Below are 18,676 nucleotides of genomic sequence, written 5' to 3'. Positions count from 1 at the left end.
GTGCTTTAATATCTTGCTTTAGGGGGCTTACGGGAAGATTGATTGAAAATAAAGTAAATAATAGATAAATATAATACCCACACCAATACCCATATTTCAAAGGAAATTCTAAAGGAAAAACGCCCTTTGGGCGTGCAAATGCAGCACTGTAAGCTTCAAGAGTCAACACTGGACGCAGGGTTAGAGCCACTCTGACAGAAGGTCCAGAGGCTACAGGATGAGCTCGATGACCGAAGCAGATTTGGGTCATAAAGATTAAACAATTAATAAATCATCTGATGGAGCAGTATTTCCCAAGGTTAGTGAAGCGCGTGTTTTTTTTCCCTTTAAATCTCTCTCTCTCTACATATATATATATATATATATATATATATATATATATATATATATATATATATATATATATATATATATATATATATATGACAGATAATGATATTGTTATATTTCCATAATATCGATGTTATTGCTACTTTTACGATGCTACAGAAATCTTTCATTTCATTTGTTTTCTCCATCTAGCTCTTTAGATGATATAGGAAGGGAAACAAAGTTCACCAGAAAATATGTTTCAAATATTATTTTGATCTTCACTTATTAAATCCTTATTTAAACCACTTCGGTTTAAATAAGGATTTTTTCACCTTCCCTGGCCTAACAGCAGGATACATATTCAGTTTATATTGTATTCGCAAATATAAACGATCTGCCCCTCTATCAGAACAAATTCTGCATGTATTGCATGCATTTAACGGATTGCTCAGTTACTTAAAATCTTGTTACTAATGTCACTAATTATGACTGAATACACTGGACATCGTCAACTTCTGTCATCATGGTGGTTATTTGTGCTGAAGCAATTGGCTCCTCAGATAACCTTGTTATTCAAATGTAATTAGTGAGCAGAAAGTTGATTTTCTCTTTTAAAAATGGCGATTTAATTAGCAATAAAAATAGTCACTGTCATCAGGTATGACCTCAGCTTAATGTCTGTGGTTAAGACGTAACACGTTCTAAGTTTTCCATGATCAGCAAGTGGTGTTATGTATAGTCTATTTTGGATTATTCAACAGTAACTAAATTAAAAAGACATGTGAATCCAGCAGAGGCTGAATGGTCAGTGTCCTCCCATGAAATGAAGGAGAGCAGATGATGAATCTGTGGGTGGTGTCACACATTTAGTGTGAGTTATAAATCAGCAGAGACCCACTGTGCACACTGTTGTTCAGTCACTGGTTGGATCACTGCTGTCTCATTGTCCAGCCCTTTTTGTGATATAAGGTAAAAATTATCCTTTAAAGCAATAGAATATTTGTTTATCTTCCTCGAGAGAAATTATTAATCTTACCTTAGCAAAGGAGGGATTACCAGCTGAAAAGGTAGTTCTATTTTGTCTTACAGAAATAATTTTACAAACCTAAAATGTGATTGTAACCCTGTGTTAAAGATCATATGACTAAATACACTTACCTGTTTTTAGATGGAGCAATGAAGAGAAAGCCACGATGCTAAGACAAATTGTGGTCAAACCCCGGAGACAAGCTTTTTGGGGGGCCGGTTACCCATTTCATCCTCACTCTTCCTCTTGCCTTTCTATGAAGGAGGAAGTTTTTTTAGAAGCTGCAGAATATGGCAATATCCCTGAAGTGAGGCGGATGTTGGAAGAGCTGCCAGAGCTCAATGTTAACTGTGTCAACTACATGGGACAGAATGCACTGCAGCTGGCTGTTGCCAATGAGCATCTAGAACTTACCAGACTTCTTCTAAAGAAGAAAGACCTCGCCAGAATAGGAGATGCTTTGCTGTTAGCCATCAGTAAAGGTTACATTCGCATAGTAGAGGCCATACTGAACCACGAGGCTTTTGCAGACAGTCAAAGGCTGACTAACAGCCCCAGCCAGGCAGAGATGCATGATGACTTTTTCTCCTATGATGAGGATGGGACACGGTTCTCTCATGACATCACTCCCATCATTCTGGCTTGCCAGTGCCAAGAGTATGAAATAGTGCATATACTTCTTCTTAAGGGAGCCAGGATAGAAAGACCCCATGACTACTACTGTCAGTGCAAGACCTGTAGTGAGCAGCGGAGGCATGACTCTTTCAGCCATTCACAGTCCCGCATCAATGCATATAAAGGTCTAGCCAGCCCGGCATATCTCTGTCTCTCCAGTGAAGATCCTGTGATGGCAGCGCTGGAACTGAGCAATGAGCTTGCAGTTCTGGCCAACACCGAGAAAGAGTTCAAGGTACAGTAATTACAGTGTTCACTCAGGATGCATATTGATGTTTTTGCCAGTCTGTTTATGTGCTTCACTCATTCACAGTGCATATGCTGCTGTTCTCTGTTACAGAATGATTATAAGAACCTGTCAATGCAGTGTAAAGACTTTGTGGTGGGGCTCCTGGATTTGTGTCGAAACACAGAGGAAGTGGAGGCTATTTTAAATGGGGACAAAGAATCATATCGTAGCTCAGACACCACGAACAGACAAAACCTGATTAGGTTAAAACTTGCAATAAAATATGAGGTTAAGAAGGTAAGCACATGAGCACTCTTTAACTTTTTTTTTTTTAATCAATCTTGCATCCTTCATCAACCTCATGTTTGAATATGTAAAGTGTGTAAAGTAATCCTTTTCTCTTCCTGTCTCTGTCTGTCTGTCTTTGTCTTGCATGAACACACACATGCACACACGCAAAAAACACATACCTTTAAACTCAAATGAGGCAGTTTGTGGCACATCCAAACTGCCAACAGCAACTCCTTTCCATCTGGTATGAAAACCTATCTCGACTCCACCAGCAAACAACAGCAGTTAAGATTCTTCTTGTTCTCGGTGTAGCTCTTGGGTTGCCTATACTGGCTTTTATTTACTGGATAGCACCATCAAGTAAGGTTAGTTTACAAAAAAAGTTGCACATAACCTAATAACCTGCCATACAAATGTTGCATTATGCCTGCTGAACTTTAAATTGCCAAATTCTGGTAACACTAAGTTAACAAAGCTGTAATGTAGGATTGCGCTGACTTTTTTAGTTTCCTGTGAAGTTTTTCTCATCATCAATGTTTCAGTTTTTATGACTGGCTTAAGCACTGCCATGTATCTTTTGATGTATAAAATATATCACTGAAATATGTAAAAAAAAATGTGATTTTAGGTTTTGTTCTGTTTGTTGTCTCTCGCTTCAGTTTGGAAAACTTATGGGCAGCCCTTTCCTGAAGTTTGTGGCGCATGCAGCTTCCTTCATGATATTTCTTTGCCTACTGGTCCTGAATGCAGCAGACCGCTTTGAGGGAACTTCACTGCTGCCCAACATGACCATCCATGATTACCCTTCACAGCTTTTTCGTATGAAGACCACGCCCTTCACCTGGATGGAAATTCTCATCATATCTTGGGTCATAGGTCATAAGCGTAAACACACTTTGTCCCTCACCAATATACTTATGGATTTCTCATTATTTTAGTCAGGGTCCTCATAATATTACACTGCTGTGCATGTCAGGGTAAAAACATCAAAATCATTCAAGATTTATTAATCTTCACACATCTGCTATGATACAAATTGCCCACATTCACCAAGAAAATCTCAAACTACAGACCAGACTTTGAAGCCATGTCAAACATGATTTACCAGTAACAGCAATAAAAATTCCTATGTGATGTAAATACTATCCAAATCTTAGTAATACTGTTTGTACATGATAAGATTTTATTACACTATTTCATATAAGAGAGCAAAAATGGGACTGCCAATCACTTTTTTTTTTCTCCACAGGGAAGATCTGGGAAGAATGTAACAACATTTGGTCCCAGGACATCCGGGAGTACATATCAGAACCCTGGAACCTTCTAGACTTTAGCATCCTCACCATTTTTATGACGTCTTTCACTGCCAGATTAATGGCTTTTTGGCATGCATATTCAGCCCAGTGTTATATTGACAAGCACCATACTAGCCTGTCCAACATGACGTTGCCCTTTGAAATACAGTATTTCCAGCTTGGTAAGTGTAGACCAAAAAAATTCAAGTGTTATTGGTATTATGGGTAAGGATTCAATATTTGTTTACATTGTTAAAATAAAAGGTTGCTGGTCTTAGATTTTAATTTTGTTCTAATGTTGCACTGGACAAAGAGACAAACAAACTTTTAGGTGTTATCTTCATAGCCCAATTAATTTTTTAAAATTCATCATTAAAATGAAAAATGATCTTTATTGGTATTTGATTTATAAATCTTAACACAAGTAATAATATTAACAGACACAAAGTTTAGATCATAAAACCTGTTCTTACATGCAGCATCTCTCTCTCTCTCTTTTTTCCTAGCTCGAATCCACTGGATGCCCTCAGACCCGCAGCTTATTTCCGAAGGCCTTTACGCAATTGCTGTTGTGCTTAGTTTCTCCCGCATTGCGTACATCCTGCCCGCCAACGAGCGCTTCGGGCCTTTGCAGATCTCTCTGGGAAGGACGGTGAAAGACATATTTAAATTCATGGTGGTGTTCGTAACAGTGTTTGTGGCTTTCATGGTAGGAATGTTCAATCTGTACTCATACTACCTTGGAGCCAAACACAACGATGCCTTTACAACGTAAGTGTCAAACGACTTCAAAAACGCCGTTTTTAGAAAAATATGATCAAATGTTTCCTTTACACACAAAACGTGTCTAATAAATATGGCACAATGGTTGAACTATACTAAATTCTGATTTCTGTATTACTCCAGGCTTGAAGAGAGTTTTAAAACATTATTTTGGGCCATCTTTGGGCTGTCAGAAGTGAAATCAGTGGTGATTGACATCAACCATAAGTTCATTGAGAATGTAGGCTACGTTCTGTACGGGGTGTACAACATCATCATGGTGGTCGTCTTGCTGAATATGCTCATTGCTATGTTTAACAGCTCTTTCCAAGAAATTGAGGTACAACTTCATCACTGATATTTCTAATTTAGAACTGATTTGACTGGTACTATATCTTAAGCCCGATTGCCAAATTTATCAGCGTTTTAAATTTCCATCTTTTTTGTTTTTGTTTTTTTTGCTGCAGGATGATGCAGATGTCGAGTGGAAATTTGCAAGAGCTAAACTCTGGTTCTCTTACTTTGACCATAGTGGCACACTGCCTGTGCCCTTCAATCTTGTGCCCTGCCCAAAATCAGTATCTTGTCTATTGCTGAGTATAAAGGATTTCATCTGGAATGTACCTCCCGGCAGACACACAAAAAAATCACGCAATGAGATGGAGCTTAACAATGTGAGGCACCACCAGTGTCGTTTGATGAAACAACATTTTAATCAAGGAATTTTCAATTTTGTTGAATGTACTAGTTGGAATATATATCATCTCAGCGGGCCTCAGGGCTTCTTTTGTCACATTAATAGGTACAGCTTGGGGTTGTAAGTACCTATGTTAACACCTTCTTCTTTTGGTTGTTTTTGGCTTAGTTAAGACGACAGGACGATCTGGCTGGGGAAACATCTCTTTGTCCAACCCGTCATCAAGTAAAGCTTTTTAAAATCTCCAATAACTGCTTAATAAAGGAGCTTTCAGTAAATTGTCTTTCCTGATTAAGGTTTTGCATACATAAACAAGTGCACATAAAAAGTGCAAAGTTTGTCATTTATTTTGGTGTCATCTATGGAATCATACCTATGAAACAGTATAAGGCATAAAATAAATTTGCTGTATATACACATAAGGACCCATAACATGTCAGTCCAAATAGTCCAAATTGTGTCTTGTGTGAGGGAAATAATTAACAGAGCAGAATAAAACTATAATCATGACTTTGTTACTTTATTACAGAAAATAATGAATTGTCTCATTAAAAGATACATCTTAAAAGCACAGAGGGATAAAGATAACAATGAAGTGAATGAAGGTAAGTTCTTCTGAGCTACTTTTCATGCTAGGATCACATAAAAAACACAATTTTATCCTTTTCACTTGCTGTTCCTCAGGTGAACTGAAAGAGATCAAACATGACATCTCCAGTCTTCGCTTTGAGCTCCTGGAAAGGGAGAAGCACGATAAGAAGACACTAACAGAGCTCATGAGGCAGCTGGAAGAAGTAATGCATGCGAAGCAGAAAGAAGAGCAGAAGCATACACTGGATATGGTTTCTTAAAAACAATAAAGATTAGAAATGTATTTACTGGACACACTCCATCGTTCTCATTAATGAGGGATTCAGTCAAGGCCGAATGTTTCTGTGACACAGACTTAACACACAACTTTCAGACACAACTTAGCTGATAAAACTACATATTTTGTATTCATTATAAAAAAAATTCCTCCATTTTCTCCATTGTGTAAACTTATTAATTTGTTTGTCTTTTGATTTTTTTTCCGTGCCTGTGTCTGAACAGTTTGCTTATTGCTACAATAAAGGAACTGTAATGTAACTTTTCCTGTTGCTTTGACTAGGCTACAGTTCTGAGTTGACTGCTGTCATCTGCATGATTTGTTTTGGAGGTAATTCACCTGGTGCTGAAAACCAGAAAGCGGTTCAGATAAAACAGAAAGATATGTTTGATTGTCTCAGTCGCAACACTCAATTAAGCTTCTTTCTGATAACTGCGCTCAGTGTAGCTGGAGGAAAGTAGTTACTTTTTCTTTAATGTAACTTCAGTTAATCAATACAACTCCAGGCTTGATGTTCAAAACTCTATAAAACTTTTTTCTTAAATGTTGTTCTTTGTCAAAATATTAATTACCCGAGTATAATGTTTATTTAATGTTATTAAAGTTACTGCGGGTTATCTTCATCCCATGAGAGATTATGCGTTTTTAAAATCATTGCACCACATGCTGTTGTGCTCTCTCGTGCTTGGTGTTAGGCAAAATATCTGAGAACAGTGTGACCTGTCATGTAGACATCCAGCTCGCCTCCATATAGTGAGGCAGAAAGACTAAAAGCTACAAACAGGCTTTAACTGCCAAGCCTGTGAATAATGCAGCTGTGAAGCATTTACACCAAGTTTTATAACATGGCTGTTATAAAACAGCGAAACTGATACAATTACCACCAGAAGAATCTATAACATTAACATCCCGAGGAAATTTACCCATGTGTCTGAAATATTCAAAATTTGATTAAATGAGAGGATTTTTCGAAGCCTGTTGGTGGTCAATGGGAGCTATATTTAAAGTTTAAAAACTTGTGAGAAAACTAGGCCATTGCAGCACATTAAAGAACACATTATGGAGATATGAAGAACAATTACAGCATGAGAATTGTTTCTGATGTTGTCAAAAACATGACGCAGGAGATAGGGGCCAAGGTCGTTGTGCGAATAATAACGACATGCATCAGCAACATTCACATTTCCTTTAAAAATAAAACCCTCTATAATATCTAACAAGGTTGAGGCTAAAGATAAAACAAAAAAGTAATTCAAGGTAAAGGGCAATTTTATAAACAGTAGCCATTAGATGGCCACATGGGTGATAGTCTTCACTTTATCAAAGTCTTTTTATATATTCATCTGTCTACAGTAAAATGATGATGCTTAAACGCAGGGTTAGTTTCCGAGCACTATGAAATCTATTAAATATGAAAAAGGAAACAGTCAATTAAAGTTATAAAAAATATTCCTTTGAAGAAAACTTATAAAACAGACAAAAGTTTGTGATTTAGCAGAAATCACAAGGGTGATGTTGAAAATGATTATCCATTTTGCGAGTTACTGGGGTTTATCTTCGTCTTTCCGATGGCGATAAGAGTTTATAGTACTTTCTCCTTTGGTAATAATGCCTTCCCCATATTTTACTTGATTCATGAACTGTAGGGCGGAGACAAAAGACCATTGGCATTGAAGTGATGCACTGTTGATTCTCCTCTTTGGTCTATTGTTTAAGTCTGGTGTGAGCGCAGTGCAACCACATAGATGTCTTGTCTTGGATTCTTCCCCTGGCAACCTTTGGAGGACCGTTATAGTCAGAATGAGGAATACTACGAATATGTGAAACAAGAATAAAAACAATCGATGTGACTTTTAAAGATGACTACTACCAGCACAAGGTTATGCTTATAAATCTGCCGAGATTATCGACTGGGGGTCGTAGTTGCGCTCTCATCAACATTGGCCAAAACTTCATTTTATTTGTGAAGTGAAAAAATATAGATATATATTAATGGAATAGACCTTGTGTGAAAGAAAGACAAGTGACTGCCTTTTTCCACGGGGAGGAGGACTACAGGAAGGTTACCAAATCACAGCTTATCATACACCTTCCAACCTCCGAGCGCCCTCCACTCTCTGTTGTGCGCTTAGAGGTTCACAAAATGGAGAATAAAACAAACGGGAAGATGGGCACCAACAGTACTTCGGTCGCTGATTCCACCGAAACAAGCCTAAGTGACGTGATTGAAGCTGGATACAGTAGGTCGAATACAAAATTGCCGGCCGATTCACGGTTTCTAAATTGCATGTCCTCTGTGCGTAATTTTGGAAACGTTAACACACTGATCCAAGGTCTTAATTCAAGCCCTGACTGCGCAGTTTTTAAAGACTGTAACACAGTCGATCCTTCACTTGGAGCAAAACATTTTTATGACCGTAACAGAGACTATCTTAAATGTGATGGTGTTCCGTGGGAGGATTTTGTTAAACTTCAGAGGACAAACGTGGCCGCATCCGAAAGTTTACCAGGCGCAGGTCTCCCCTCTACCTCCGGGGCTTGCAAGTTCATCAAAGATGAAAAGGAGCCTTCTGTGATTATGGACATCCCCTGTCACAACTTTGATCCATCACTCGAGATTTCCGCTCTCGATACCTGTTCTGACACCGACAGGAAGCAGCACTTAGGGCTTAGCAAAGGTGAATCGACAAGTTTCGATCCCAACGCGCAAACAGCTGGGCAATTGTCGATATATAAGACTGATGTTCCTCGTTGGCAGATGCAAGCATCTCCAGGTGAGACCCAGTATTGGGGACAGTCGGCGGGGGTAAACGAGGACCCGTTCAGAACTAGTGGCTACAATGTGATGCAGAACCAGACCCAGACTCTTCCTCAGAGGAACCCAGCTCCTTTCTCCACATTCCCCGGGTAACTACTACTCAGCGTGATAACTGCCGACAGAATCTTAATTATATTAATCATAACAGTGTCGCAAAACTTTTAACACAGTTTGGATAGGTGTGAATGTTGGCACGTGTAACTCGAGGATCAAAGAGTAGCCTAATTAATTACACAACTGTCAACACATACTTTATCATTTTACAACGACTAACGGTTTTCTAGGTATTTCTGAATGTAACAAAAAATATTTTATCTAGTGCGGAGTCCACAGCGCTCAGTAGTCTTTGTCTGAATATTTTTTCTCTTCACATATATTTACTTTCCCCCCCAGTATGCCACCCCAGAGACTGTGTATGATCTGTAGTGATGAGGCATCTGGCTGCCACTATGGAGTCTTAACGTGTGGGAGCTGTAAAGTATTTTTTAAAAGAGCGGTTGAAGGTGAGCAAAGAAAATCTTTAACAAATGTCAAAATAACCACAGTGTGTGTGTGTGTATATGTGTGTGCGTGTGTTTGTGTGTGTGTATGAATCATATATATATATATATATATATATATATATATATATATATATATATATATATATATATATATATATATATATATATATATATATATATATATTTTCACTGCTTTACTCCTTACTGTCTTTTTCTTTCTTTTGATTCTGTCCTCATGTCCCTCATTTAAAATGCTGCACAATGTACTACTAACGTAATACTGCGATATTTAGACAAATGAAAAATCTCTCTTAGTGCTTAGACATGTATTTTCTATGTTAATCTTTATAAATTTTTCCTAAAACCAAGTTAAAAGAATAATAATGACCTTTTGTGGTAGTTGTTAAAGGTTATTAGCAACAGTATCACAGTTACTAGTGTACATCCTGTTCTTCCACTTGGAGTTTTTTTTTTCTCCTGTTATCTTTCAATGTGAGATATATTAGAGCCACTATGTCTCACCGTGGCCATGTCACTCTGTCCTCACAGCCTTGCCTCTATCTAATTTTCTGCCAGAGTGCTGCCTCAGCGTGGAGTAGAGTATTCATGCTAATAGTCAAGAACTCTTCAACACATTCTCTTCTTATTAAAGACCTCTCCCGTTTCCTACATATTTGGAATGGAGAACTGCTAAAAATGTTTTGCATTGTCTGTACCTATTCATTCAACAGGCCATCACAGCTATCTCTGTGCTGGGCGGAATGACTGCATTGTGGACAAAATTCGGAGAAAAAATTGCCCTGCGTGTCGCCTTCGAAAGTGCTATCAAGCAGGAATGATGCTTGGAGGTATCATTTGGTTTTATTTATCATGTAGTCCCAAGAAACCATGATTAAAACCAAAGAGAATATTCTGCATGTTTAGATTAAAAAGAAAATCATGACTCAAAAAAACAACAAAAAACCCCTCAGGATATTTTACTCTTTCAAATGTCTTATTGGCACGAATTTAGTGGTTTCCCATTAGATCAAACCAGAACTTATGTTCACGTCACAGGGAGGAAACTGAAGCGCTTTGGGGCCTTGAAAGACACAGGTTTGACCCCATCCCTGATGTTCCGGTCCCACATGACCATGCCCGGTGACAGCCAAGCCTTGACTCCCATGTCTTACATACCAGGCATTCATGAGCTACAAGTCTCCCAACAAATGCTCAACATCCTTGAAAACATCGAACCAGAGGTGGTGTACTCTGGTCATGACAGCTCCCAGGCTGATGCTCCCCATCTTCTGCTCACCAGTCTCAACAGGCTGTGTGAGAAACAGCTGATGTGGATTGTGAAGTGGTCAAAATCTCTCCCAGGTAACAGCTTTCTGCATCTCAGGGCCATCACAGTTGTTGTCATGGGGATCTAGTGGCGGGCCTTGTTGGAAGTCTAAAGTCCTAAACGCCAAGATAGAAGACTTTGTAATGCCTTGAATATTGTCACCGAGTCAAGTGTTTGACAGGAAATTTTAATATAGTTTAACATGACTGTAAACACCTACTGAGACAAAAATGTTACTGTTACTGGAAAACCATATATATACGAGAAGAAATGTTATGAATGAAATGTTCTTCTTTTTCTTTTTTTTAGGTTTTCGTAATCTACACATCAATGATCAGATGACACTCATCCAGTACTCGTGGATGAACATGATGGTGTTCTCTCTTGGGTGGCGCTCCTTTCAGAATGTCACCGGTGAACATTTGTACTTTGCACCTGATCTGGTTCTTAGCCAGTAAGTAACCACAGTCATCGGCAATTGAAGATGGCTTTCGGTTGGTGATGATTCATGAACTCTTTTATCCATAAGTTAGTGATTTCAGTAGAGAAAGAGTCTACTGGTTATCCAGAGACGTAAACCATTTTGTGCTTTTGTCCATTAGGGAGCAAATGAGGAGATCTCCAATTTACGACCTCTGTCTAGCGATACAGTTTATTCCTCAGGAGTTTGCAAATCTTCAAGTTACACGCGAAGAGTTTCTTTGCATGAAAGCCATAATATTGCTCAACACAGGTAAGACTGTTATGCTAGGGCTGTTCGATATAACCATATATATCGGAATGACGATATAAAAACGTCTATCGTTGCATTTTACGCTATCGTTTGTTTCGTGGTGTCACAAAATAAACTGTTTACGGCAATATTTTTTCATTATTTTGATGGTCACTGTAGTGGCTATATTAATTTCTTAAAGTTCTCTCTTTCTCTTATATTTAATATAACCACACTACAGACAGACAAGCGCTTGTTTTTATGCGGTCGTTATTTCGACCTAAAACTTTCACAATAAAGCTCAAGATCCCGTTGAGACTTTTCAAAATAAACTGAATCAGAGATTTTGGTCATATCGCACGGCCCTATTTTACGCTGTTAAGGAGACTTACAAACTAAGCTATGATCAGTTACAGCTGCACTGCACAATAAAGACATTTTTATAAAAGCAGTGTGCATCTTGACAAGATTTATGTAGCAACTGCTATCAATCCTAGTTTTACTAACGGCATTTACCTTTAAAATCATTGCTGGCTGGTACTTGCATAACATCTCCCCAGTATTTCTTTACTTCTTCTAACAATACCGTTTTGAAATGTTTAGTGCAATTTTAAATATGCAAATATCTTCTCTGCACTTAGTGCCTCTTGAAGGATTAAAAAGTCAGGCAGCATTTGATGAAATGAGACAAAACTACATCCGGGAGCTGACCAAGGCTATTCAAATGAAGGAGAAGGGCATCGTGGCAAGTTCCCAGCGATTCTACCACCTCACCAAACTCATGGATGCCATTCATGATGTAGGCTCCCCCACAGAGCTCAGTATAACCGTATATATATTTTTGCCACTTTAACAACTACCAAGACACAAATTGATGTTTCTTTTTTAACAGATAGTAAAGAAGATCAACCTGTTCTGTTTGAGTACCTTCATCCAGGCAGATGCCATGAAAGTGGAGTTTCCAGAGATGATGTCAGAGGTCATTGCCTCCCAGCTTCCCAAGGTCCTTGCTGGCATGGTGAGGCCCCTCTTATTCCACAGCAAATGACATTGCCAACACAGATACTGCAGCTCTGTGAAGACAGCTTGTGTCTGGATTACTCATCCCATTGTTACTGGATTCTTCAGAGCCTTCATTTTGCCAAAATGCCTCTAATTTGCTTGAGGTTAAACAGGAAAACCAGGTTTCTTAAAATGTTTTTAGCAGGGACATATCTTGAAAATTATACATTTAGAGGCATCAATCAATAAAGTTCCTATGTTTTATTCAGGTGTATCCACCATTTCCATTCCTACAAGTTGTGTATAAAACTTGCTTTGAACATAGTAGGTTTTAAGAAAACCATTAGAGATATTTTTGTATTCAAAACAAATAAAAAATAAATACAAAAATGCTAACATTTTTCAAGGAAAGGTGCAGAATAAATTGAAATTTGTGACTTAGGCTAATCAATACAGGATACCAGCATAGTAACTCACCATACCTACTTAAGGAAGGTGAAACCTTTAAAATAACTTTGTTTAAAATATTTATAAGAACGAAAAGTGACCTATGAGCCATATTTTCTTAACAAAACTTAGCTCACCAGCTTTAATTTACATCCATATCTGCATCAACATAAATGTACATGTAAATAATGGGATCTTAATGCGATGCAAGTGACAACTGCAAACATGTTTATTACCATTAATGTTGCACTGTTAAGAAATCCAGACCATTCAGGAAAATAACCACATTTTCTCCTGAGTTATCGCAACTTCTGAGTTCTTTGGCCAGGAAATGCGACAAATTTGAAGTAAAACATTACTGGCTTGACAAGATTAAAGGGTCCAAATGTAAAAAATAAAATAAAATTTATTGTCATGTCTTTATGGATAGGAAGAACACTTGAGGAGAACTTTACTGCTACAAAGCTTTATCTCCACTCACTAACTATAGCAAAGAAATTTGGACAACTGGTCTATCATGCTTAAGTTTATTTATAGACATGTTTATGCACTGTCAGGATACAGTAGATGTCTCCAAGGCATCAAACTTCCAGTATATAAAAGGATGCCAAATGTTACATATTTGGGATATGAATATCATTTCAATGATATAACTTGCCCCTGCAAATTCAGACTCTAAGGGAGTACAAGTCCGGCATCGCTGTTCAAGGCCGCTTTGCATTCCTAACATGTAAAAGGAAAAGAAAAGAACATCCTGATCTTGGCAACAGCGAAACTAAAAATGCACTCCCAGAAACAATTTGGCTAGCCAGAGAACCCTTTACTTCAAAGTGACCTTGTTGTTAATTTTTCTTTTATGCTTTTCTTAAACGGTATCAATGAAGTTAACTTTTTATGTAATTAGAAACATTTCTTTAGAAAAATGCTGTGACAGAAATAGAACTTTATTTGTTAACGCTATGCTTGTCTAGTTGTCATTACCAGTACACCGGTGTATCAAGGACACTTCTCGTAACATTCATTTGTAACATTATAAAACAAACATGTGATATATATCATTGTGAGCAGTGTATAGTAATAATAAAAATAATAATGTCATTAGAAGTAAATATCTTTTGATGTGGAATTACAGAGAAAAAGACTTACAAACTTTAATGTACATTACAGTACCGTGTAGCTACTGAACCAGAAAGTGCACTGCAGCAGTGAGGAGATTCAGTGGATGAGCAATGATCAGAGTACAAAAACATGAAAATTAAGGTGCAAACCCATTATACATTTTTTTTCTATTAGATTCAAATAGATCTTCTCATTTTAAATCACAGCTTGTTAAATTACAGTCAATACAAATGTTTATGAGACAGCAGATTTTCATTAACTTCTTGATGAATATGTTTTGCTAATATAATGGGAAGTTAAAATATGATATTTTTCTGAGAATAAAATGTGTGAAATGGGATATGATATTGTTTGGTGATTTTGTAAGTGAACGCTGTCACTCAGTGCAGCCAGCAGGCAACATAGTTAAATCTAACAATAATGTCCATTCTCCAGAAGCACACAATAGTCATTACAGTAAGGGAGGTATATCTTTGGACTTGTCGCACTGTTTAAGCAATTATTAACCTGCTTGATAACTGCTAAAAATGCATAATATGCATTAGTATAATAATAGGGAGATTTAAGCACATTGTGTGATTTGTTTTCCATGGATACCATGAAAAGATGCAAAGTTTACCACCTGTCAGAGGAAGACAACATAATTCTCTGGGATTAAACCTGTTTTTCCCTCGTATGTTGCTTGGAGCCAGCCTGGTTCAACAGAGGGGTAGACTACAGGACAGAAGAGAGAAAAACATACCGAGCCAGTGAAAAAACAGATTCAGACTTCTGATCTGGAATAAGCTGATTTGAATCACTGAGCCTATATTTGACTGCATAATTTACAAGAATTATTGAATATTAGATTGAGGAGGGCTCTGGGCTAGTCTGCTCTTCAGATTCAGTCCCCATGAAGTATTTGAATTTTAGCCATCGTGAAAGAAACGCAAACAGTTTAAACCATTAAAACTAAACTAAATTATTGCGGAGATTCACCAAAACAAAGGGAAACAGCTGTAAAATGTCTGGTAAATACAATCTAGCAGAGATGTGCTGAATTAAGATGTAGAGAAAATGGAGAACAATAAAAGTCTGCCTGCTAGTAAATTGTGGGGAGCATTTGTTGACGTTTTTGCATTTGGCTCTGCTGGCTGTGCTAAGAGGAAACCGGCACTGGTGCCTTTCATTACTAGGTTACAGTGACCTGCCTAGACTGTTTGTGGGCCAAGTCATCTCTTAATGGAAACAAGCAGGAGGCAATAAAAAAAATCTTGGCACTGTTTGGATGTCCATAATGTATATGGGAGTGTCGCGCTAAGAGCAAAAACTTTCCATTTCAACACTGGAAATTCACCAAGTTCCTGCTCTTTGCTGTCAGCACAAGTCAGGCAAATTACCCCCTCTGTGTGTACAGTATTTACACTTCCGATCAGCCTTTCAACGAATCATTTGCAATCTTGAATCCGAACACTTTTGCTGTAAAGCGAAAGTCGGCTTACAAGCAGACAGTTAAATGTGCTTATGTGTTTGCGCTTTTTCTGCTCACCGTTTGAGAAGTGTGCCCCCTGTGGGAAGCTGAGCTCATGACTGTGCTCTGCCTCACAGGAATACATTGCCTTGGCATCTCTGTAAAGACAACAAAAATATGCTTTGTAATCGCAGATTTAAGGAGATAAGCGTGGGATCGATTAGGTCAAACTCTTGTTTGGGGTTGTAATTTTTTTATCACCTTCCAACTGGAGCAGACTGTTGGGTGGAGGCATTTTCAAAAAGCAATGCTCGGGCAGCCACCCTGAAAACAATTGGAAAAAAAACAATAGAGTTCAGTGCACTTCATTGTGTAAAGTATGTCAAGCTGTAATTATGCCATTTAAGACAAGCATGAGTGACAATTAAGATGATTTTAAAATAATGAAACAGTGTAACTGTGTGTTATCTATTATAATGTATCAGTGCTGTCTTAGTTTACTTGCTCTTGCCAGCATTTTTCATTGTTGAGAATGAAATGAAAGGCTTAACCACACAATATGGGAGGTTTCCTTCCTCCTGGCAGACTCAGCTTTAACACAAAGCTAAACTGAGTTAAACTATATAACGAGGCCGCACTTGACCCTGGACATAACCCCAGAGTCATGGGGACAACAGAGACTAGGGCAAGCTAGCTGGATGCTATACGGGAAAACTAATTGAAAGACAAGTGTGACTGGCTTCTTAGACAAGACAAGTCAAACTATCTATTCATCTCAAGAGATCCAGTGCAGACTGGTGCTGGGTCACGGCAACCCGAGAGCAGGCAGAACGTAATTAAGGCCAGCTCTCCCACCAGAGCAGAAAAGACATAAATCTCACAACACGCACTCATCTGTCCTTAGAAACCTCTCGATGCTTGTAAACAGATGAAGGAGGCAGAAAACTCAGAGGGCAAACAGAGAGGAAGGGAGAAAGAAAATCAAGTATATATGTAAAAGCCTGTTTGCCTTGTATTTATTTTGTGGAGACATGTTAAAACTCTAACTTATGATGAGAAAAATGATTTGCTTTTTAAAGCTCTTTACACTGAGCCAGGTCTTTGGTAGCCATTGCTGACTGAAGTGTCCATCCTGCGGCGGATCGCTTGTTTTGGTGGAAGGTTTGGGTGCTCAGTAGGCTTTAAACTCTCTTTGGACTCCAGTGTTGATAAACTTTGGACAGATCCAGAGCAGCTCCTGTGGCCTGAAGGGCGACATACAAATAATAACTCGTAAATGACACATAGAAACAAAAGGCAGACACTAAGGAACAGCTATCACGCTGCACCAAATAAATCAGGAAATAACAAAATATTCTCGAGCTACTGTCAGTTTTTGAAAACCCTTGAAGGATAAATCATAACAGTGAAAACTACCCAGTTTATCTATTCTGTCCTGAAATTTCACTTTCATGAGATTCTGATCGACTTGATTTTAAGTCAAAATAACTGCAAATTACGTTTCAAATGGCATCGCTTCACGATTATCGTACCTTCGGATATATGCAATGATTTGAGAGAGGGTGCCGTGGAGCGGTTTAGCAGCTCTGGCCTGAGGTCAGCACGACAGTGTGGGGCTTTCTTGGGTGCAGGAGACAGCCTTGGTGTTGTGCTGACTGAGGACGAGCTAAGAGCATCCTCTGACTCGCCATCTGTGCGTCCCGTGTCCTCCCTGGAGCTCGAGTCGGGACTGCTGACAAACACGGCACTCTGGGGGCCATTTGAAAGCTGTGAAGGTGTCCGGCGGAGGTCCAGGAGTGACTTGTCCTGACATGTCCTCTGTCTAGAGGAAGCTGTTTTGGAGGAGGTGTTTTGCTCAGAGGAATGGGAAGACAGAGACTCCATACTCCCCATGGGGGTGCTGTCTGGACTGCTGCTCAAAGCGTCACCTATGCAGGGACCAGAGACGAGGCACACAAGGCCCTCATTAAAACCTGCTTAGCAAGTAAAAGATTTTAGCTTCTTTGCAATTTAGACAAAAAATGTTTAGATATTATATTATTCATTAGCTTTAGAGAGCTGGCCTAAATGTAGGAGACTGCGTGTAAAGATTCCTAAAAGATATTAAAGGCGTGGTTTAACAAATTGTGACACTCATCACTTCCTTGGTACTCACTATCTGCATCTGCAAGACACAGTGTGGGAGTGTAGAGGCTCCGGGGTTTTCGGGGCCCGGTGGACAGACAGATGGCCCTGCTCCTGCGAGAGCCAGGTCGACTCTGGGGCTGGGGCAGAGGCACATTGGGATCTGGAGGCTGGTGGAAGATCTACAGGTCCAGAAAGAAACACTGATTACTCAATACAAATACAGAAACTATGTATTTCTATACAGTCTGACATTTCAACATGATTTTTATCAGTACTCTTCAAACACTCTCAGTACCCATTTATATATTTTGATGAACTAACCTCTAACTAACAAATCTTAACCACCAGACATCTAGCAAATCTTGCTTTTTATATCTCTGGTTTAACGGTTCTGTAAGTAAAGATAATTATAGCAGCTATGTAAAAGTATAGTAAAATATTTATCCTACATAAAGAATTTTTCAGTTTGCACAAAGTTTTGTTAAACAAGGTTTCATTTGGTCAATAATTCTTTTTTTTTGTTCATCAAGTGGTAAGAAAAAAACAGGAAAATGTTAAATAAGGTGACAGACACATTGCCTTCATGATAGATTGGGTGATTGTGCTTCTCATGCCACCCCTCGGGGGCTCATTCAGAGCCAGAAAAAAATCCTGTTATTAACGACGGAAGTTGAATTACCTCCGTGTTTCGGCGTGTATTGATAGCTGGTCTAGCAGGATGTGCGTGACTGGCCCTTTCTATAAAACTGTTTGCCGATGTTACACTTATAAAAGGATGAGATGGAATTTCAATTACAATGTTAAAATCACAAGTTTAAAAACCTCACCTTTTCTGACCATGCCACACCTGTCACAGTACATCATAACTGTCAAACTGTTGGACACACCCAGGAGGCTAAGTAATTATGAAACAGACAACAAAGAGAATATTCTAAGTGTAAGGGGACTGTTTAGTCTTTCATCTATTTGATTTACATCATATTTCAGGATCATCTGAATGTGTGTATTATTTGGG

General features: G+C 38.5%; 3 protein-coding genes across 6 annotated transcripts in view; 2 read left to right on the top strand and 1 right to left on the bottom strand.

Moving 5' to 3' along the window:
• Positions 1-195: 195 nt before the first annotated feature.
• Positions 196-6,162, top strand: trpc6b (transient receptor potential cation channel, subfamily C, member 6b). The gene is made up of 12 exons (XM_080889328.1): positions 196-298; positions 1,481-2,249; positions 2,355-2,540; positions 2,735-2,899; positions 3,194-3,410; positions 3,784-4,011; positions 4,336-4,600; positions 4,736-4,931; positions 5,059-5,265; positions 5,457-5,513; positions 5,818-5,893; positions 5,973-6,162. Exons 1-12 carry the CDS (start codon positions 279-281, stop codon positions 6,137-6,139), a joined length of 2,553 nt encoding a protein of 850 aa, XP_080745454.1. The 5' UTR covers positions 196-278; the 3' UTR covers positions 6,140-6,162.
• A 2,137-nt stretch (positions 6,163-8,299) lies between these two features.
• Positions 8,300-12,763, top strand: pgr (progesterone receptor; the record flags this gene model as incomplete). The annotated part of the gene is made up of 8 exons (XM_080889372.1): positions 8,300-9,063; positions 9,368-9,477; positions 10,209-10,325; positions 10,534-10,839; positions 11,114-11,258; positions 11,407-11,537; positions 12,158-12,315; positions 12,409-12,763. The coding sequence occupies 8 exons, from the start codon at positions 8,300-8,302 to the stop codon at positions 12,562-12,564; spliced, it is 1,887 nt and encodes a 628-aa protein (XP_080745498.1). The 3' UTR covers positions 12,565-12,763.
• A 321-nt stretch (positions 12,764-13,084) lies between these two features.
• Positions 13,085-18,676, bottom strand: part of arhgap42b (Rho GTPase activating protein 42b) — an 86,562-nt gene continuing 80,970 nt past the window's right edge. Inside the window, exons 20-25 of one of the 4 annotated variants that reach the window (XM_080888960.1) lie at positions 17,690-17,840; positions 17,067-17,462; positions 16,622-16,778; positions 15,796-15,858; positions 15,613-15,692; positions 13,085-14,798 (exon numbers count right to left, since the gene is read on the bottom strand). In XM_080888960.1, the coding sequence (XP_080745086.1) occupies positions 14,710-14,798; positions 15,613-15,692; positions 15,796-15,858; positions 16,622-16,778; positions 17,067-17,462; positions 17,690-17,840 (936 nt within the window). In that variant the 3' untranslated portion in view covers positions 13,085-14,709. Of the gene's footprint in view, positions 14,799-15,612; positions 15,693-15,795; positions 15,859-16,621; positions 16,779-17,066; positions 17,475-17,689; positions 17,841-18,676 lie in introns of all 4 variants that reach the window. The other 3 variants (XM_080888959.1, XM_080888962.1, XM_080888961.1) reach the window with 3 other exon arrangements.

The sequence above is a fragment of the Rhamphochromis sp. 'chilingali' genome, assembly GCF_963969265.1.
Source record: "Rhamphochromis sp. 'chilingali' genome assembly, chromosome: 8".
In the NCBI taxonomy this organism is placed as follows: Eukaryota; Metazoa; Chordata; class Actinopteri; order Cichliformes; family Cichlidae; genus Rhamphochromis; species Rhamphochromis sp. 'chilingali'.
This window is presented reverse-complemented; position numbering and strand designations above follow the sequence as displayed.